The sequence below is a fragment of the Nothoprocta perdicaria genome, unplaced genomic scaffold, assembly GCF_003342845.1.
Source record: "Nothoprocta perdicaria isolate Ctin4 unplaced genomic scaffold, notPer1 scaffold_47, whole genome shotgun sequence".
Classification (NCBI taxonomy): domain Eukaryota; kingdom Metazoa; phylum Chordata; class Aves; order Tinamiformes; family Tinamidae; genus Nothoprocta; species Nothoprocta perdicaria.
Genome location: NW_020455721.1, coordinates 1459578 through 1481590, shown reverse-complemented (window position 1 = coordinate 1481590; position 22013 = coordinate 1459578). Strand labels below are relative to the sequence as shown.

General features: G+C 52.4%; 1 protein-coding gene across 3 annotated transcripts in view; it reads right to left on the bottom strand.

The window, feature by feature from the left end:
- ATXN1 (ataxin 1) overlaps nucleotides 1–22013 on the bottom strand; it is a 183238-nt gene that overhangs the window by 5065 nt on the left and 156160 nt on the right. For all 3 annotated transcript variants that reach the window (XM_026047046.1, XM_026047047.1, XM_026047048.1), the window contains one exon: nucleotides 4413–6435. In XM_026047046.1, the coding sequence (XP_025902831.1) occupies nucleotides 4413–6281 (1869 nt within the window). In that variant the 5' untranslated portion in view covers nucleotides 6282–6435. The remainder of the gene's footprint in view (nucleotides 1–4412; nucleotides 6436–22013) is intronic.

Below are 22013 nucleotides of genomic sequence, written 5' to 3'. Positions count from 1 at the left end.
CCCCTGTGGGGAAAATGTGGTGGAGGAAGAGTGTTCACCTCGGAGTGCTACCCTGTCCTGTACTGAGTTGATGACTTTTACATGGAAAAGATGCAATCCATGTGATTGCCTTCTTGTGTGGCTTCTTCCCTTCCTCTCCCAGAAAAAAAAAGACCCTACAGTGCCTGGGTCCCACCTGACTTTGCGTACCTGGGGATTTTTGGACTCCTAACACCACTGTCCCCACCACCCCCAGCCCCATCCAATCTTCAGATTTGCTTGGAGGGATCTATGGGGCTGCAGGCAGCACCTCCCACCGCAGGGACTACTGGGCACGATGGATGGCCAGGGCTGGGATACAGGAAGGTGGCAGCAAGGCCTTGGGCATCCCCCACGACCGCATCCAGCCCCACCTGCGCCTGCTCTCGCTCCAGCATCAACCCCTGTGCTTGGCACTCAGCGGCTCCCGCAGCTCCGCGATCCCGCGGCCGGGAAACCCCACGTCTCACGGGAAGCCAGCTGGGCACACGAGCCCTGACCTGCTGCATTCCCCCCAGTTCAGCAACAGGCACCTGCCGCTCACGGGAACAAAGCCAGCGAGGCTGCCGGGATCACGGGAGCGCCAGGCCGGCTGCGACCTCCGCCAGCGGCTGCGATTGGAGCCCAGCGCTGCTCCCCCTGTTCTCTCTGCCACCGCGCCAGGGATAACGAGGAGCAGGGAGCTGAGCACAAGAGAAGGTGACTGGTCTGCGTGCATGCAGGGATAGAAATGAAGGCTCAACGGGATGGAGCTGTACAGAAACGATGCACTAGACTGCCAGGGGTACTAACTAGATGGTCGAACAGGACTTTTCCATCTCTAACTCCTGTGATTCTGCTTAAAATAAAAGGGAAAGGTTATCCACTGGATGTTCATCTTTTCCTTTTAAGCTGTATGTCAAGTTTCTTAGGCAGACCTGAATATTACAGATCTTTTTCCACAGCAGCAGGTAGCAACTGAACTTCAGCAGGGAAAGCAGGCATTTCAGCAACCTGATTTTGCATCTCCTGTGCGTATTGACCTTAATGGGTGAATCTCTAGCTTCCTTCCACTTGCTCCTAGCAACAAAAGAAAGGACAAGCAATAACGATGTGCATGTTACTACAGGAATAACATTTTAAACTACAGAGAGATCCAGGTCTTTTTTTTCTTTCTTTCTTTTTTTTTTTTTTTTTTTCCAGGGAACCTGAATCCAGAGGAAGAGAAATGGCACGAAGCAAAGCGAGGACTTTGGAGTCTGATGCACTTGCAGCTTCTTTCATCTCCCGCTAATGCGCAGCAGGGATGATGCAGCCGGGGGCCCCCGAGCCTCCCTCACGCGCTAGGGCCAGGGCTGTCACTGAACAGGCACGTGGCTTCAGGGGGGTCACTCTCCTTCCAGGTTTCCGAGCCCGGATCAGGGCTGCATGTGCCAGGAGGCGAGGGGGGGCCAGGAGGAAGAGCTGGATGCTGGGGAGGAGGAGCTGTGTGCTGGCAGCACAGCAGCACCGTATACTGCCTCCCTGTTTACATCACTGGTGTATAGGCTAAAAATAAACGCCTGCCTCTTCCCTCCAATTGCTGGGAGAATTATCCAGTGTTTGTATGGAGCCTGAAAACACGGATTCATCAATATTATAACGAGCTCCCAGAGACCATTGGGAGGGGTGTATAAAGCGAAGGGAAGCGAATGGTGCCGATGCTATTTTTGTACGGCACTTATCCTTTGCCATCTCCATTCCAACGACACGGTTATACAAGCTCCCTCCTCGCAGAAGAGCGTGTGTGAGTGAAACTTAATTATAAGAGCACATTTTGCAAAGCCCAGCTAGGCACGCACCTACCTTCCCGCTGTGCTCTGCAGTCAATACGTATTTAAGGAAGCAGCATCGCAATGTCCCTGTTCTGCACAGCAACACTGAACAGGGCTCTTCCAGGGAGCAGCCTTCCTCACAGGCAATTTCCTAACAAGTAATGCCTGCTGCACGGCTGCTAATCAGGCTAAATGCTGCCATATATCCACGTTCGGCTGAGGGTGAGGTCACTGGAGACTTCACACACACAGAAACGCTCTCTCTCTAACCAGGCAGGGGAAAACCAGCCCAGCAACCCCACTGCTAGGCAGGGACACAGCTGATCCGGGAAGAGACCCTAGTCCCGGAATCTGCAGGAAACCTAAATTAACCTCTCATTCTAATCATATCTCTACGTGACTCCCGCTCCTTTCTGGAAGCATCCCCTGTGGGAGACACAGCTGGGGAGGATTTGAGCTGCCATGATGTCAGCCTGCTCCTGATAGGCTTCTGGAGAAGGTGACACTTTGCCGGATGCGCCCGCTGCAGCTTCGGCGGGGGCTTTTATTTATTCCTATCTGTTCCAGCTCCATCCCCAGCACCAGACGGTGGCACTCTCCCCTCTGCAAAGCAGCGCGTCCCCGCCGCTGCACTACCCCACACGGGCTCTGCTGACAGGTCTGTGAGCAAGACATGACACACACGCTCCCTACTAATCTGTACCTCTTCTGCCGGTGCAGGGAGCGGTGGTGTGGCTGCAGAGCGCGCAAGGAAAGCAAGATGACAACTGCAGACGGGAGACTACTCCTTGGGAGCTCCCGTTATGCAAGGCTCTGGGGCAAATTACAGTAACTGGGTCTGATCCAAGGATGGTTCTTCAATCAGGAAGCGGGAGAAGCACAGCTCTCAGCAAGAGCACCAAAATACAGCTAAAGAATAGGAAAAAATGCAAACGCCAAAGGTTTTTTAGTAAAAAACCACCTCACGCTCATGCCCTGTGCAGAGGCACACACATGTATGAACACAACAGCAAAGGGGGCCTGTGCACCTGACAGCACCAAGGGCACGTGTCGCACGCAGCCATTTACCCTGTGTTTGCACTTTGGGAAGGATGGGTCACATTGCTGTGTGCCAAAGACACGGGTTTTTTTCAGTGTCATTTGCTGCTCACTACTGCTGCTCCTTGTTTTCTTCTCCAAAGCAGTCAGTCTAAGGTGATTTACTAAATCGGTCCAGTTCTAGTTCCTCTCTCTCTTTCTCCAGAGCTGTAACTCGAGGCACATCTGTTTCAAACCAAACCAAATTCATTTGCATCAAGATTTTTATAAACAAGAACCTTTATGAAACAAACTGCTATCTAGGGTATCTAATCTACTCCCAGGCTCAACACAGCAGAATGTAAATTGCTGAGGTAAGGGACAGTATCAAGATAATGCTTTTTAGTACATTCTTGGCCTAAAATAACCTTTGGCAAGTTATAAGGGATTTTTTTTCTCCTACATTACAAACCAATGAGAAACAAAGTCCAGAAACACAGGGTGTCCAGCTGTCTTGATTTTGTTTTTTCTTTTCAAATTGCCCCTAAACACACGGTGTGAGAGCTACCCGGGTTTACACCTAACTGAAATGTGAATAAAACTCTGTGTGGCATCTCTCAGTAACTTACTCGTGTGAGGGAAAGCCTTCCAAGACAACTCCCGAGTTTTCAAGTCAAGGAAATTCACAGCCTTCTGGCCTACCTATCTCTCAAGGGTAGGATTTGAGATGGATATAATTCAAGCTTTCTGGAGGAGAAGGTAAAAATTGCCAATTAGAATGCAAAATGTATCCTCCCCTACGGCCTAAACCGAGTTATTTTATATCTGAATAAAGAGCACTAAGATTATGTGATTCTTACCGTGGATTCTCTAGCTGTAAAGCACATTGGGATTTACACCAAAATCCAAAATCCTAATCAGGCACTGAACACCTTTGGGTAGGCCACGGGGTGCCAGACTTGAGGATCTGCCTCTTAGCCGGGGCTCTGGCATCGACGTGCGAAGTGACTTCTCCCAAATTTCTTTACTGCCTGGTGACTCAGCTTCCCCCCCTCAACCTCAGACTGTTTTTGCATGACGCCAGGTCTTTTTTTCTTTCTTTTTTCCCACTCCCTGTTTCTGCAGCGCTGAGCAGAGCCAGGCTGGGGCCTCGAGGTGCTCTCACAGTGCAGGCAAGACAGTGATCCTGCCCCAAGTCCTGCAACGCGACCGAGGTTTGCTGAGGGAACCAGTGCACGTGGGGACACAGAGAGCTGCCCTGGCTGTGGTGCAGGGACTGCGGAGGGCACTGAGCACAGCCCTGCAGCAGCTCAACCTGGGCACGAGAAGAGAGGACAATGTGTTCCCCAAAGAAGACCTCCTATCACAAGCAGAAGGCCACATTTACCACCGGTGTCTCTCAGGGGGCTCCCCGGCACTGCAGGCTGGGGGATTTCTGGACCAAACACATCAGCCCCACAGATACGTGTGAACGGTGAAAAACTAACAACACCCCCGCAAACCAAACTGAGCCCTGCTGGCAAACTGCCCTGCACCCAGGCGTGCACCCGAGCCCCTGCACCCACAACCCCCACGTTTGGTTACCTGTGCTCGATGCTCTCCAACCGCAAACTGTATCACAGCAATGCCTGGGTTATGGCTGTCTTCAATCCTCTCCACAGTGCTGGAGTCTATTTTCAGGTCATTGCTGATCTCCGCGCTCTGTATAAAGTCTTCTGTTTTCAAGTCCTCTACTTTCTTCAGCTCCCCGTTGGCCAGCTGAATGATCGACCCCTTCATGAAGTAAGGGGGCAGCGTGGGAGGAGCCGCGGCGGGGGAGGCAATGGACTGCACCACGGGCACGTGGATTTGGGCCTGCACCATGGTCGCCTGGTAGGCGGGCTGCGTCGTGAGGGGCTCGGCGCTGAAATTCTCGCTCTTGGGAATGGCGGTAGTGACGAACGTATGAGGCACTGCTGCAAACTGGGGCGAGGAAGTGACTATGGCAGGCGCGACTCCTGACGGCTCCACCTCGGCGCTGCCCACCGGTATGAGCAGGGGCTGCGTGCCGGGGATCACCAGGTGCTGCGGCAGGTTTCCGGGGTAGCCGAGCGCTTGCTGCTGGCTGCTCAGGTAGCCGATCACGGGCGGCTGCGTCCCGGCGTAGAAGGCCGTGGCCGGCAGCCCCACGGGGAGCTGCTCGGAGGCGCTGTGGGTCGTCTGAATGACAGTGTGGGGGGACAGCGTGGCGACCGCTTTCACCCCCTCGTGGCCCAGAGTCTGCTGCGGAGACAGCGCGTAGGAGCGGTGCGCTGCCTTCCCCAGGTGCAGGCTGCCCTTGTCGTTGAGGGCCGAGGGAGAGGCGTCGCGGTTGGCGGCCGGCGGCACCTCCAGGTCGGCCGTGGGCGTGCTGCTGTTGGGCACCACCATGACGGAGGCGCGCACGCCGGCGGCCTCCCGCGCGCTGTACTCGGCAGCGCTCGGGTGCACCACCACGTGCCGGGCCTCGTAGTGGTGGGGAGCTGGTTTATTGCCTGCTTTGACCAGGCCCAGGTCGGCCGAAGGGGAAAGGCCGTAGCGCCGGCTCTTCTCTATCTCCCCGTTGAGCACCTCCTTGGCCTGCAGCGCCTGCAGCCGCCCGCTCTCGGGCTTCTTGAGCGGGTCCCGCGTGACAAAGTGGCCCCCGGAGTCGGTGTACTGCACCACCACTTGGGAGGAAGGGCCGAGGGTGAGCGTGTGCGGGATCACGGTCTGGTGGGGATGCAGAGGGACCGGGATGGTGGGAGGAGACACGTTCCTGACGGCGCTCTGGGGAGAGCTGGAAATGTGGACGTACTGGTTTTGCTGGCTGGGTGGAGGAGACCCCGCCGCGATCAGTCCGGGCGTCCTAACCAGGTGCGGCTCCACTTTGTGGCCCTGCTGGCTCAGGCCGCTCATGCTGGCCAGCAGGGTGGAATAAGCCTCCAGCTGGGAGCGCTGGGATGGAGTGGTTGCAACGGCCGTGGCCGCCGCCACGGCGCCGCTTGCAGAGTTGGCTGTCGGGGAAATCAGCTGCGAGGGGATGAATCCGGCGTATGGTCCACTGTACTGGGGCCCGACGAACTGGAAAGTGTGCTGCAGGTGCGTGTACTGCACGGGGGACACCGGCGTGCCCGACTGGGACAGTGCGGGCGAGTACACCGTGGGAAGGGTGCTGGGGGCTGGAACGGACCTGGGCGCGCTCGGCGGGGAATAGTCCATCCCCGCGGACAGCGCCTTGTGCAAGCCCTGCTGCAGACCCACGTCGGCCGCGGCGCCCGCGGGCCGGTGCCGGCCCGCCAGGCCGCCCTGGCTGCCGGGCAGCCATGCCAGGTTGTCCGCGCGGTGGTTCTCGTTCGGCAGGACCGGCTTCACCTCCGAGGGCAGGCTGGTGGCAGGGATTTCGCGCTTCTTCGGCGGCAGGCATTCATTGCTCCGCTCTTGGTTGGATTTCATCTTTCGCCGTCCCCCCTCCACTGTGCTTGCTTCACTGTCTGGCTGGTTTCAGTCTGGTAAATGGAAAGTCACATTTGATTTCTGAAAGGGATCCAGTGACTTCATGAGGAATCATCTCCCCGTGAGCGCGATCCTCCGGCAGCTCCTCTGGATTCTGCAACGAGACGGGGGAGGAAATCACAGCGTGAGCGCTGGGAAACGCGGCCCCGCGAGCGAGCGAGCGCCTCAAGAACAACCAGCGAGGAGCAGGAGACCCTCTGCAAAAGCAAACCCTGTCCCGTGCCACCGCTCTGGCCCCAAGGAGCACCCAGCTAGCAGGCATGCAGGGGAAGGTGGGTGGCCGCTGAGGTGGCGTCCGGCACACGTGCCCCCCAGCTACCCACCTGGCAGCCTCCCCGGCCACGCAGGCTGCTTCCCGCAGCGGCACAGAGCCGGAGCCGGCCCTGCGCCCGGCGGCTAACGCGCCTTTGTTTCTTCAGTGCGCTGAACTCCCCTCTGAACTACGGACGGCTCACACCTAGGCGAGAGGCGCGAGTCGAGGCGGGACGGCGGCCGATCTCCCCGCGCGGCGCGGGAACCCCGACCATCGGAGCTCATGATTTTGTGACCATGATTTTGCGACGTGCTGGAGGGACGGAGGCTCCCCCCAGCTCTGCATCACGCCGCGAGGTCACTGCAGCCACCCGCGAGCCCGGGACGGAGCCTTCCTAACGCCTTCCCTCTCCGCTATGGAAAACATCCCCACGGATCACATCACGCTCTAAAACCAAAACAAGCCAGAAGAGACCGACGGCCTTTCCCCACCTGCCTGAAACCACCTGCTCCTGCTTTGCCTTCTTTCCTCATTAAACTTTACAGAAAGAGAGGCTCTCCTCACTCCATCCTGTCACCACCTTTTATCCACATTTCTGTTTTTTTTGGGGAGAGGGGGAAAAGATACGCAGGAAAAAGGTGCTTGGAAATCTCACATCTCGCTCCATAGGCATTCTAATAAGAAAAGCACTGGTTATATGAAAGAGAATGAAGAGAGGAAGAAGCAGTGTGGATGGGAAAGAAGATGGAAATAGGATATAACTGGCTTTAAAGTGAATGCTGAGCAGCAGTCATGATAGTTATCTTATGGTAAATAATATTCCTTTGGGATATCTCTTTCCTACTGCCTCGGCTCCAACGAACAATAAGCCTCACGTTTCTATGCGTACGCAGCACTTTGAAGCCACAGTTGACTCTGATTAAGCCTAGTTTTAAAGCATTCCTTACATTTACGGCCCTCCAAGCTGTTATCATCCCACGGGAAGCGTGTGACGCTCCTAATGGCTCCTAATCTGTTCTAAGTTAATTGTCCCATTGTTTAAAATGTGATAAACAGTCATCAAACGCCAGCAACTGCGGAGCCCCCAGAAACCCAGTGCTTGTTGTTTCTTCCCGCAACAGCTCCGCAGCTGTAAGGGATCAGCGCCCGCCTGACCTCAGCCGAGAAACCAGCTCCCAAAGTATCGGCAAGTTTGGGAAAGGCTGCTTGGAAGCAAGACCTGTGAGTTTGTGCTGAGGCGCGGGCAAAACCGCGGCTCAGAGAGAGGCAGTGGCCAGGCTGAGAGGGAGCCGCTAGCCTGGTGGCTCCTTAACACTTATTTCTGGAAAGAAAACCCTCCAGTGACTTATCTGGGGGCTAAGGAGACAGCAGGGAGCATCACCGGGAGCTGGCGCTGCAGCTCCGGGCGGGTGAGGGCAGCCGGGAGACAGGAGCCCCGGGATTTGCACGGGTCTTTCCCCTCCTCCAAACAGTTGCTCAGTGTGTCCTGGCAACAGCTAAAATTATTATATTACATATGACTTATAGATTTTTATTTTTATGTCCAACTAAAAATAAACGGGCCGGCTTACATTTGCGCAGTCATCCTTGGTTAACTTTAGCTCGCAGGGAGCGCTGGCACAAACATCCGCACTCCCGGCGCGGGCAGCTGCACGGAGCCGCCTTTTACCCGCTCCTGCTCCATCCAGAGGCAGCTCCGGACGGAGCAGCTCGGCCGGCTGGCAGATGAGGGCCCTTTGGGAGCCTCAAAGTGCTCCAGGGAGGAAAAATTTCGGACTGGAAGGAGGGCCCTGGCCCCTCTGCTTGTGTAACGAGACGGCTCTAAGCACCCGGCCCCAATATGCCACACGTTTAACGCAGCTTGTACACGGCGTGGGACAGGGCCAACATATTTTGCTCTAATGGGTAAAGCAGATTCCCCAAACCTGTCGCTCCAAAAGTCTGAGGAGCCTGGATTCAGCTTTTCCACATTCAAATTACTAGAATGAAGCCGTACGGAGCTGGGTGGACTTTTACTTTGCAGGGGCTGAAGCAAAGGTTTCGCCTGCTAAACAGGATCAAGCTACTGAGCTTTGGGTGGCCTCCCAACTCAAAGCTAACACCCTTCAAAAATGCCAAATGCTTGCTCTTTTGCACTGAATTTAGGTTAAATCAGCAATTTCTGACGGAAGAGGCAAAACCAGGAAAGAGGCGTCTGGAAAGCGCTGGAGCTCGGCATACTTTTTGGATCAGCCTGGTGCAGGGCTTGAGACTCTTAACGCACTCGGGAAACCGGCGAGTTTCATGGGCAGCATACAGCGTTTTGCCTGTTTCTTTGTGAATCTTTCATGGGACTGTTTTCATCATCCCCGCTATCGAAAGAGCTTCCCCAAATCCTCTAGGAACAGGGGAGGAAGGAGCAGGCGCAAGGAAGGCAAGCAGCCGTCAGGAGATGCCAACTTTTCCAGCCGGACCGCCAGTGGGAGCAGGACTGGATTTGCATCCAGGCAGGTCACCTGCCTCGCCGTGCAGCAAGCCCCACTTCTACCTCCGCGGCCAAAGGGCAAGTTTTGAGCATTGCTTGAGCAGCAGCACAGCAAGGACAGAGCGGGAATGATTGGGCTTTGCAGAACTGAGAGGGGGGAAAGCTGAATAGAGTGTCTCAAGGGCCGGAGGTGTAAGACTAAATCGTTCTTCTCTTGCTGTCCTAGAAAGACATTCCCGTTCTGCCCGTCCTCCGAGGTGGGATGCGCTGCTGATTATTTGTACTCCTCTTTTGTTGGACCACACCACTGCTCCAACCCTGGGTCTTCCTTCCACTTAACTTGAGAGCCCCCGACTGTGATTTGCCAGACAGGCCAAACCCGGGACAAACGCTGGGGGATTTCTGCTCCCGCGTGGCGGGCGCGCGCCCCACAAGCGCGTGTGCAGCTCAGCCTGAGAGCGGGAAGTGGACTCAGAGAGCAGGGCCAGCAGCTGGGCTTTGCTGTCTGTGGTAGCAAAGATACCGGCGCACACGGAACATTGCTCAAGTGTCTGCACAGCCAGTGCCCGCTGGCAGCCTGCCCACACTCAAATTCCTGGAAAGGCTTAAGGCAGAAAAATAATCACTTGGAGGAGTCACCATCTGGGCGTGCGCCGGGCCCGCAGGGATTGCTCACCAGCGCGCGGGATACGTATCTCCGTGGAAAACCCAGCGAGCTGCCGCTTCTGCAGGTCCTGCACCGTAGCTAGCTGAATTCCTCTTCCAAAATACCTTCAAAAACCCGGTCCCTCATTTGCCACTGGGCGCAGGGCTGAGACCAAGCTTGTTTTCCTTCCTCATGGAGTCGTCACCCGCGGGTGGGAGGCTGTCAGCCTCAAACCTCAGAGATATCCAACCCAGCCACTTACTGCCTAAAGGCTCGTTTGAACCTAAACCCTAATAACACACTTATTACTACCAATTCTTGTCTTTTACTTTCCAGCTCTGGATATGACTAAGAATTTCTCACGTTTATCACCTCAGTAAAAAAACTGGGCCTACCCTCTGTCAGGTACCACTGCCCTGCCTGACGAACACACATCAGCGTCGTGACCAAAGAGCACATTGGAAAAAAACAGCCTTCTGAATCAAGCCCGAGGCCACGGGGCTCTCTGCGTCACAGGCAGCCCGGTAGCATCTGGGTGTCGGGAGCCTTGTCGTGTGGAGCTCAGCACGGGCCAGCAGCAGCTCTACCAGTTTATTGTCCAATGCCACTAATTTCACAGTTCTCCAGCAGATCTCCCAGGAGGGCAAAACTGCAGAGGTCCATTAATAAGAAACATGAAAACCCCTAATAAAACTTGAAAATCTCCTCCCAGAACGAAAGGATTCCTGATCAGCACCGCATCTGCAAGACAGACCGTCCACCACAGCGTTAGCTCTTATTAGGCCCCTGGGCCCCGAGCACAGCAAATTGACACAGGTTTCTGCAGAGTGAGCAGCTATTCTGCACATCCCTCCTCCCGCCAGTCAGATCAGATATCCTTAACACAGTATAAAAGGCAATTGATATAAGCAAACCTCAAGCAGCACATCACTGCAAATGGGAAGCACAGAGGCTTGTCATTACCACCCATTTTTATGAGGCAGGGCTGTAGGTACCAAAGTTGAGAGAGGCGGATTCATGAGAAAGACTATCATAAAATATATTCCCCTGGCAAAACAGGCAAATACGGGGAGTTCCCAAAGAGCCTTTTACCAGGTGACATTTACAAATGAACATGACACAAACTCCCGGAGATTTTGACCCCTGCATTTTGAGGACAATGTCCTGCGGTTGTCCTTTACTTCTGCAGCTATACTTTGGTTAGGTACACGTTGTTATCTCAGCTGGTGGGTGTTGGTGAGCTGCACAAGAATCACAGCTTCCTGAGGTGCTAGTAGTAGATGAAACTTCAGTTAAGACTGTTGAATTAACAAAGAACTTTGGGGTAGTTTTCAAATATTGCAGCTTTCTGCTGTCATTTCATCTGGGTGCCATCAGCTGGTTCTGTAGCTCCGTGCCTACAGAGCAGATGCCCATCACTCAACACCTGTACAAGTCACGCTGCGTTCAGGACACAGGACATCATAACCTTGCACACACGTGTGCCAGCATGCAGCTGCACGCCCAGCAAAACTCCTATGGGAGTTCTGAAGGGGATCTCAGCTCATCTGAGCCTTCTGTATGAATCATTAATTTCACACGTCTTGCAGCAAGCTGGCACTGAGCTGTTCAGCAAGCGAGCAGGTACTGCCCTCGCCCTGCTTTGCAGGAATCCCCTTTGTCTCAAGCATCACGAGCCTGCTGCCCCTTCTTGCTCCTGAAACACTGGCGAACAAGTACAAGATTTCTTAAAATGATAAATGTGGAAGGTTTTTTTTTTTTTCCCTCCTTTTTCTCTAAAATGTCCCTTTGCTGCGTGAGGCCTCTCAGGCTCCAGGCAGTGCTCTAGCTTTTCCCTGCAGCCCACAAGACCAACCCACCTTTTTAGCTAAGAGTGGAATTTCCCATCTAACCATTTGACACCAGGAGCTGGAGCTCGGTGAAGCCACGTCAGCTACCTAGAGACCTGAGATAAAAATGCACCCGCCGACGATGCTGATTTCTGAGAAACCTCTTGGAGGATGAAGCCCTCGGACTCCAGAGCTCCCCACTCCTATGGAGGAGCAAAGAGAAGGATTTAACTAGTTACTGGGGGCCTGAGCCTGGCTTAAGCTCAGGAGGCAGCGCCTCATCTCACCACAGCAAGTGCCCTTTGCCGAAGTGTCCTGAAGCCACGACAAAACCACGGGAGCTCGCAGGGTTCCTTCAGTTCCGCTTCCATCATGAAGGAAACGTGGATCCCATCCAGGCCATTCCACAGAGGACAGACTGCAGCCAATGCCCCTTTCCTCCCTGCACGGCTCCAACTGCTGCCAGTGACAGGACACCCCATCCGAAGGGCCAATTTGTCCGAGCCAGCACCACAAAATCCTTCACTCTCACACGGATCCCCTAGAGGCACTTGTGCAGCTTAAATGAGTGAAGAGAGTTCATTTATAAACAACTATAATACAGAAATTACTTTGTTGATGTTTTTCATTTATCTGAAATGTGCCCAGCTACAATGGGAGCTGCCTACACAATTTTCCATTGAAAATTTCACATGAGTGACTATAAATGAAGCAACACCCACTCGCCACTCATTTTAACTTGTGACAGAAACTGTCATGCCTGTATGAACACATTTGCACAGCAGATATGTCACGCAGGTCTCCTTCCATGTGTCTCCAAATGCTTGTTAACGTTCTCTCTTCCATGCATGTGGCAAAACAAATTGAAAAGATGTCTGGCTTCGTCTTCGGCGGAGAGGAACGCGCCCCCAACAAAAACCACAGGGGCTGCGGCCCTTCCATCCCTTCCATTCCATCGGGAAGCGCTGGGAATGAACCCACACCCAGCAGGGCTGAGAGGGGCCCAGCTCCTCTCAGCCCTTCCTGCTTCATGCAGCAAAGCTGGTGCGATGGCTTCAGCTTCACTAAATGCTGCACGAGCTCCTGCCCCTACCCGAAGCCAGCACGGGGCTCTCCTTGCTGATCAGGCCCACAGGCAACACGGAAATGCCCCCGGCACCACGCTGTGGGGCTGTGCTCCAGCCACGCTGCAGCCAGCCCAGTCTGCACCCCCACGCACTCCTCCGCTGTGCCTTTCTTGCTCATTCTTCTTCCCTTCACTCACTCCTTCATTTGGTTTGGTTCTCACGCCAGCCTGTGACACCCGGGTGCGCCCTGTGGAAGCCCCCGGGCCCCGCGAGCCGCTCGCTCCTCCAAGCACAGATCCCAGAGGTCCCTTGCACACCGAGATGGGCACGCAGGAGCGCGCACGGGCAGGGAAACAACCACGGAGACGAAGGAAAAGCCGCAGCAGCAGCTCTGCAGCCCCTCTTCCCACAAACTGCCCATCCAGCTCTGCGACACGCAGGGATTAGCCGGCTCTTCCTGACTCACGCTTCGCAGGGAGCCTCCCGTTTCCCCGGCAGGCTGGCAGGCTGATGAACGGGCACCGGGAGCCGAATCCATCACGGGCGGCACGGCGCTGAGGCCGGCGCAGCGCGGGCGCGATTGCCCCGGCTGCTCTCCCCGAGGAGGCAGCGCAGAAAGCCATTAGAACAAGATGAAATAAACAGCGGCCGGTTATAGCGGTGTCGCGGGCTGCGCTGTCACGGGCCCCAGCTGCAATTAAAATAACCCTGTTCCCACTACGAATGCAAATCGCCGGCGCTGCTCTCGAGCAGGGAGCGCTGACAAGTGAAGGCGGCGTGTGAACACGCCGCGCCAGCGCTCCCCGTTTCAGTATGGGAGAAACAAAGGCATGTGCTGCCAGAAAGAAACCTGCTTTAAACGGCAACGAAAAGGAACTGGAGGGGGTTTGAAATGAGAAAGAAAAGAAGAAATAAAAACAGATAAAAGAAAACCTGCTGCTCCCCTTCTCCCAGCCCACTGAAAAGGAAAAACGAAGAGCATCACATAACTCCAATAGAGATAATTTGTACAGGAGTTGTGAGCTCAAGACTCAAAAATTCCTCCACTGGGCCCAGTGAGTCACAGCTTGGAAACACGAACGGGCCTTTTGCAGAGGCCAGCAGCAACAAACGCGCTGTCCCTTGTGCGGGGGCACCGCAGCCGCCTGCCCCGCGCAATCCAAGGGGCAGAGGCAGGGGAGATCCCGGGCAGGAGGAGGGAGCCTCCTGCCGCTGCCTCCAGCCGCGGCCGCTTCCTGCCCTCTGCGGCGGCTCAGCTGGAGCGCGGCACGGCGCTGCGAGGCGTTGTGCAAGCCCGGCGCGCGCCGGAGCTCCGCCAGCAGCCAGCAGCCAAGTCCCTCCCTCCCACCGTTGGCTCGGCTTCATTAACTTAATCAGGTATTCATTCATTCATTCGCTCGTTCATTGAAAAAAAAATACAAAAAGACAGGGAAGAAATGATGCTGAGCGTGGCGAAGAGGCCGTGCCAGGCGCAGAGGGGCAGGGATTGCAGGGATACGGGGCAGCCTCCCGCCTGCTCCTCTTCCACAGCGCCAGTCCTTCCGCACGGGGCCTCGGCACGCACGCACCGCCGCTGCATCCCCCTGGAAAAGCATGCGGACTCCATGGGAAGCAGCAGTTGGGCATGGATGCAGGCCCGGGAGAACGAGGATTGGGAGCCGTCCTGTAAGCCAGTGAGCAGCGGGGCAAAGAGCTTCCCTGGCGCAAGGGGCCAAGTCTGGAATAGCTGGGAGAAAGATAAATGGTGGCAGGATGAGTACATTAACTCAGCTCATTTTGCTGTATCACACAGGCAACATTAAAAGTACTTGGTCATGCAACTCTCCATTGGAGCCCATTTCTGTAACATACAAGACATCCCACAGGCCCGTAACGCTTGAGCATCAAAGAAGGATCCCTTCCCTCGCCCAGGTCTTGCACTTGCTTTTCTTGGTCTCTCCAGGCAAGCTTGCACAGAACATTATTTCTTCCCTCTTGCTGTCATCAGGATGACTTCTGCCGCACAAGAAAGCTGCTAGAACAGCCCCCAAAAGGAGGCCTCGACAGCTCTGCCTCACTGTGAGCAGCTCCACGTGGCGAGGCGAGCTGGGCATTCAGGGAAGCAGGGAGGCGTTCGCTGCCTTTCCCCCGCCAAGGCTGAGCAGCTGCGCGAAGGCAGGCAGCACCTCTCCTCCTCCTCCTCTCCTTCTCCCCTGTGCAAGCCGTGCAGGCTCACCCGCTCCTCTGAGCAGCTCCCTGAGCGTAATGGGGCAGCCAGGGCGCTGTGGCCCCTGCAGAAGGCACCTCAGGCTGCCTGACGTGAACTGCCTGCTCTGGTGCAAAGCCACAGGCCCTGCTCACAGCGCCCCAGAACACCCGGGCTCTCCACCTTCATGCACCGAGGCCAATCGGACTCACAGCCCTCCAGTTCCTGTTGTTACAGAGACGGCAAATCTTCCCAGGAAGAGCTTCCAACTTCTCTCACCAACCCCAACGTTCCTACTTGTCTTTAGACAGAAACAACAGAGACCTTCTAAGGCCACGGACACAAACGACGATACAAACAGAGCACCAGACCTATGGCAAAGATTCCTAGAAGTGGCATTAATCCAAGGCCAACGTTTAGCTGAAGGTCTGTGGTTCAGACACACTCAACGAAAGCCCATAAGCTGAAGGACTCACAGCCAGCACCCACTCGACCCTGTAGGACACCAGTCAAGTGTCAAAGTGTTTGCAGCTCAAGCAAGCTGCCTTCAGCAGAATTCCAACCTTGAGCTAAGGAGCTAAGGGCCTTTAAAGCTCTCCAGCAACATAAGCTGTGTCTTTCCTTTCCTTTTCTAACTGGGACATGGCTGCTATTTTTCTTCACCTCACCTCTTTGCTCTTGCGCCCCTGATGACAATTTCACCCAAAAAGCAATGTGGCTCCATCCTCCCTTGCCAATCCTACAAGTCTTAGGCTCCTCTCTTCAGCTTATCCAGCTGTTCAACCATTCTTCACAGCAGTCACTTTCTGTTGTTTAATTATTGCATCAACGCAATTAACAACTGTGAAACACTCTTCTCCCATCCTCTTCTCCACAGACAAGGGAATCACCGTCGAGGTGCGATTCCTGACACTCCAAGTCCTGCATACATTTTTAAGCAGGCCATTGGGAAAAGGACAAGAACGTAAGGGAGTGAGAGAAGAAATATGAACATTGAACAATGTTCATGAACAATGTTCATCATAGGAACATTGCAGATATTTCATGCTAAACGATCTGAACTTCAGCAGGGGGTTCTAGTTTGGTCTAGATAAATAGAAAGGATGTGGTTTGAACAGCTCTGGTTCTTTATATGAATCATTTCACTTCTCCCTCTGAAAGAATCATTAGAAAAATGTGAGGTTTCATGATTAAAGGTAAAAGAATGAGAAGGCAGTATTTCAGCATTCTGAAATGAGGCTTGTGTGTCTAACCGCACCGCCAGATCAGAGTTCACTTCTCACAAGTGTCAAGTATATTTTCCCTTCTGTATCTCTGCAAGCCCCAGTTCTGTCTCTTGTCATCACTCATGGGATTTACCTAATCCCTGAAACAGAGGAAAAGAATCTTTTTTTTTTTTTTTTTTTTTTTTTCCCTTTTTCCCTCTGGAGAAAGACAGTCAAGTCTCAGGCACACACTGAAAAATTAAAATTGCATGTACCGTTTATTGCACCTCCATGCATCCACTGTAAACATGAAGGATGCCACAATGAAGGGCTGAACTGCGGTGCAACGTGTTCAGGGGTATTTCTAGCTCCACTCTCACCCACTTTTGCAGTCCTCTGCACACTCATCTACACATCCCTCACACTTGAGCGTGTTCAAGCGGCTGCTTGCGGACGCTAACTCACTCTAGAAAATATGTCCACCCCTTCTGCCTCGGAGCCTGCGGCTTCAGCTGCGCCCACGGGGTCTAAACTGCAGAGAGAGGAAGAGTCAGGCAGGAAGTCAGCGTTGAACCACGCTATTATCTAGATATTCAGCTAGAAAATGGGACTTCACAACCTCCTAAATGCAGAAACTCTTGTTATTCCAGAGTTCCGTTCTTAACACTAAACTGATGCTGGCCTTTTAGACCCATTACATTGCTACATGAGATGAAGCATTTGCTGTGGAGCTCCCTCCACGTGCAAACACAGGCTCTTTGGTGTAATGGACATGCTGGAAAAAGAGGCAATAACCACCAGCTCAAACACCCAGGGTGGCTCAAATTACAATGTCACTGGCCTGAACTTCTGAGGAGGAAGAGCCCTGACAGTGCCCTGCTTTAGGGCTGGTGAAACTAAAACTGAAATAAGGACAGAGAATCACGGCTGCCCTTGGGCCAAAATTAAGTAAGAACAAGTGGTTTCTAATAGAAGTGGCAGGAAATTTTCAAGTAAGATTTTCATCAGAAAAATGCTTACTGTCAAACTTGAATCTGCTGGAGGGAAAACTGTTTGAGTACATTTACAGTGGGGAAAAAATGTGGGTACTTCATTTTGAGTTTTAAGTTTTTTCAGGAATATGATTTTTTTTCAGTAATATTAAAAAAATCTGCCCCCCCCCAAATGGTTTAATCTTCTAATAAAAATATAACTTAAAATCTTGTAAACACAAGATAAATCTGCTTTTTAGACTTAAACTTCTCTATAGTCAGGATATATAACTTAAGGTTTACCTTCTCATAGGTATAAAACATGCTTCCCTATTGATTTCATTTTATTTTCAGTTTATCTATCCCATTTTTTTGATTCTTTCCTCCCACTACAGCATGAGACATTTTTCTGGGTGCTCTGGAGTCCTCACGGGCAGAAATACCATTTCCTCCCTGCTCTCACTTAAAATTAGATTGATTTTTTCCTAGCTGGGGCCAGACCCACCTGAGCATTTTGAAGCGCTGTTGATCAGCCCCGTGTGGGAAACTTCAGCTCCTTGCTGAAGCGCATCCACCAGAGCCCTGCACGTGTCACACACGGACTCGGAAGAGCCGATAAAAAACCCGCAGCAAAAGACGGACCAACTCCTGCCTCCTGGGCCGCTCCACGTGGCCGGTGGGAACGCGCTTCCCGGGAAAGCCGCAGCCCCGGGAGCAGCCATCAGCACAGGGGAGCTCCCACTCACATCAAATCCCCTGGATGTGGGTGACAACCTTCGCTAACTGAAAGGCACGGGATCAGACTCGAGGAACACGGTCCCCCCGCAGGGCAGACCCACAACCTGCCTGGTGTGACGAGAAGCAGCGACTTTCTCATTTCCAGCCTGTGGCCAAGTGCCGTTTCTACAGTTCTGGTCTAAAATTACTTCCCCCCACTCTGTTCTGAACCGCTATTTTAGTATTTTTCTTCTCTGTCATCTTCCTCTGAGCCTTCCTGTCATTCTTGCCTGGATTTAAAGGTTAGCTTCTGTCCTTGCTTTAATACCAGTTAAAATACCACTATCACTAACAGCGTGAGCCCAAGTCAGCATTGAAACCGTGCACTCATTTCAGGCGCCAGGAAAAAATTACTTAAAAGCCAAAAGATGCTATAGATAACATCCCTGGGGCCCAGCACGGCAGAACTGCACTTGTAGGGACTTCAAAATATATATTATAGCTACGAGGTGTTCGTTGTGCCACTGTGAATTAAGAAGTTTTGCTTTTTCCTGTCTGTTGATCTCCCTCCCTCTCAACTGATGGAGAAGGAGCTGAGCAGGCTGGCAGGCATCCACACACGGGCATTACTTCATATCTGCAATGTGCTCTTGAGGTTGATTTTTTCTTTTTTTTTTTTTTTTTTTTTTGCATTACTTCTATTTGAACCACATAAACCAGTGGTGAAAAGAGCCTTCCTGGGAGTGCCTTCCCGCATGTGTGCCTGGCGGGTTGTACGGTTCGTGTTCACTGCAGAGAACCCATATTTTACAGGCAAAGTGAGGACAACGTTGCTATGAAAAAAAACAAGTGGCATTTCTCAAACTGCTAATCACAAACAGTGACTAAACACTGTAAAATATGTACGTGAATTGCCATTTGCTTGGGATTTAATGGCATTTAAGTGTAATCTCTATAGAGAACAGCTGATATATGGCAACCTTCCCGTCTCTTCTTTTCATAGCAGCAAAATGTGGTGTAGAAGGCCCTGGATGCACGGCGCCAGGACAATTCTGATCGGACAATGAAACTAATAAAACACTTCTCCATAGCTGCTGCCTGAAGGGCTGCTCCTTTACCACATGCAAGAAGTTACGCTGCTTACTGCAAAGGGAACAAGATTGGGCCTTACACCTGGGACTGTTGATAGGCCAGATCAAAGTGCTAACATGTAAGTGCTGTGCTTATGAGAACAGCTGCAAAGCAAAACTGGTTTTTAGAAGCTTCCCTTGTGCAGTTATAGGCCAAGGATTTCACCAAGCATGGGCCTAATTTTGCTTCCAAAGCTACTCTAACACACCCGAGTCTCACGTCCCAAAGTTAACTGGCTATGTGACTACATTAGTGGTTTCCATGTTTATCTGAAAGAGCATCCCGAGTGGCTCTCAACACCAACCCCTGCCTTCCCCACAGAGGAGCCTGTCCCTGGCTCTCACCTCAAGTTCAACCACCCCAAGCAGTACTATGCAACTACACAAGTCTCTACAACCAGAAAAGACTCTCTTCCAAATGCCCTCCACGGGAGGGTAACAGATGTGAGCATTTGGCTGGCAGAGCCTTGCAGCAAATTCACCACTGGGATGGGTGGAAAGCAATCACCAAGCAGAAACCAAGATGTGTGTGTATATATATATATATAATATATATTTTTTTTTTTCTGCAAACATATGGTATATTCGTGCAGTGGCAGCACTTGCAAAACAGTGAAGATGAGGCCTGTCCTTCAGCATCCAGGAAAGAAGCAGCCAATGATAAACAACAGTCTTTAAGAATCACCGCCTGGCAGTTACAGGAGATTATCTAATTACCATCATATTAAATATTATATAGCTGTAATAATTCTCTGCTATCATCAAGCTGCTAGCGCTAAAAGAAAATGGGAAATTGGCCCTGATGACTTACAGGATAGATAATGGGATAGAGAGGATCTGCCCTCGGGGTCATTGGTTTGCAGCCAGCTCAGCCTGAAAGTGCAAGTCATTACGGCCAGGTAGCTGCTTTGAAGCGAGCTCATGTTGCCAGGCTCGTGCCCGCTCCCTGTTTGCAGAATAAAACCCATCTCTGCCGCAACAGGATGTGCTGGAAGAGGGAATTCTTGCAAACTCTTTCTTGATTGCTTTTTGTTGCCTTGCATGCAGGTACTAGCCTGGGACAGGGATATTTAGGCAGGTATGTTTCCTCCATGAAACCCTCACCAACTAGCTGTTCAAAATCTGCCAGGGTTTCTAGTTTTTAAACTAGAAACCTCATTCTAGTTTAAAACAAAGCTGAATTGCCTTAGAGTAACAGGGATGTTTTTATCCCTGTGCAATCGCTTCACATTGGTGTGGAGGGACAGAGTGAGAGGCCACCAGGAAACACGAACTTGAGTGCTGATAAAGAGCTGAGCAATATTTTTTCCCTTTTGATTTTTTTTTCAGGCTGGATGCAGCAGTATCCACATCCTCTGGGACTGCCCCTTTCTCCAACAATGTCTGCAGCACATTATCAGGACAGAGCCGTTTGCCTGGTAGCCTCTGTGCCCATTCCATGGATTAATAGAGTCTGCATCCTCCGGGGCTGTCAGTCCCAAGCCTTTTAAGAGAAATGAAATCTCCAAGAAAAAAAATAAAGAAAGAAAGAAGCCACAACAGTGCTGAAATTACAACTAAGTGTCCTTCTGAGCTTCAAATGAGACCTGAAGCAGCTTCCTTTACAATTTAGCATTTTAGTAAGCGCTTTATTGGAAGAGACTGTGTAATGGGTTAATTTCACATGTCATTTATCTTCACTCGCTGGGGATGACTCTTTGCAATCCACTTGGGGCTGCAACACTTGTGGATTAATACATCATCCTCCAACTTGAGAAGATAAAAGCCTAACAAGCTCTAACCTGCTACGCAGGCTATATTTAAGCAGTACAGGGTAATGATAAATATCTCCCATCAAATGTGTTCTCTTCACACTTCCCGCAAAAGCTGCTGAGGGAACCAGCTGGTGATACGGAGCTGGCGGTCTTTGTTCGCAGCGCCGCGTGTCGCGCGCGGTAGCCCCGGAGCGCTCCCTTTCGCAGTGCCCCCTGATCCCGGCCTGCCTTCTGGCCTGCCGAAACGCGGCCAACACGGCACCACATGCGCTGAGGACAGGCCTGGCCTCCCAAAGCGGGGCCTTCTTCCCAAGCAGCCACGACTAAAGCCTGGTTGTGCCCAGATTCACTCGTCCTGGCCTAGCTCGAGGCCTCCAAGCTGCGCTGGGGCCTTCTGCCCACGGCGGCCACTCGGGCCTTGCCCTGCCTACGCATCGTCCCTTTCTCTCCCGCGAGCTACAGGAGCTTTAGCAAATAAAATACAGCTCTGTATAATTGATATTGGCAAATAATATACTCAGGTTGAGGCAAATCCGTGCTTTCCTGTTTGCTCTATCTACGCCTTCCTTGGAAGGTGCCTTTGGATCTGTGTTTGTTACCAGATCGTGGTGACCTCAAGGCAGGTTGCAGTTCAAACACGTCCTTGACAGCATGCTGGAGACTACCTCTTTTGTCTAGAACAACCTTGCAGAAGTCACCAATGCATTTTTTTTTAGCAATGTCAGAGGTTTTATTACCTCAAGAGAGGTAATAAAGCATTTGCTGCAATTATGAGCGAGGAGCAGAGACCAGCTTTAGCTGTGTTTAGTCCTATTTTTGTTACAGAAGACATTAGAAACAATAAAACTACATTTAAAAATACTAAGAAATGAATGCCAACACAGGAATGAAACTGAGAAGGCGGCATCTGATGAAAAAATCATCAGTACCTGTCATGTATCTGTTTCTATTTTCTCTTTTGAAGTGAAAAAATGCTGATTCCACAGAGAGCTTTCTCTGAAGACCAAAGGCGACGTGGGGCTACGAACCTCGTGTATTTTCCATATGAACCTCGTGTCTTTTCCCTACGAACCTCACGTCTTTTCCCTACAACATTACGCAGTATCAGCTGCGACTTCCTTTTCCCTGCTCTCTCGTTAGACCTGGCAGCGTCGTGATGTGCCGGGAGGATCCGGCAGGCGGACGCGTTTCAGGTCAATGCGTGAGGGCTCCCATGAAGACGACGCCTCACGGACAGGCGGAACCATGGAAGCAACACCACCACCATTGATGTGAGCAGGCAGCCACAGGCACTGCAAAGCAACGGGAAAAACACCGCCTCTGACCCACGGGGCACCCCCGGCCACTGAAGTGTCTTCCTGAAGCGGGTGGCAGGTTGTGCAGCACATGGTAGCGAAAGGAGGGTCTCCACGATGGTGAGGGGGCAGTGGATTGCACACATGCAGCTCCTG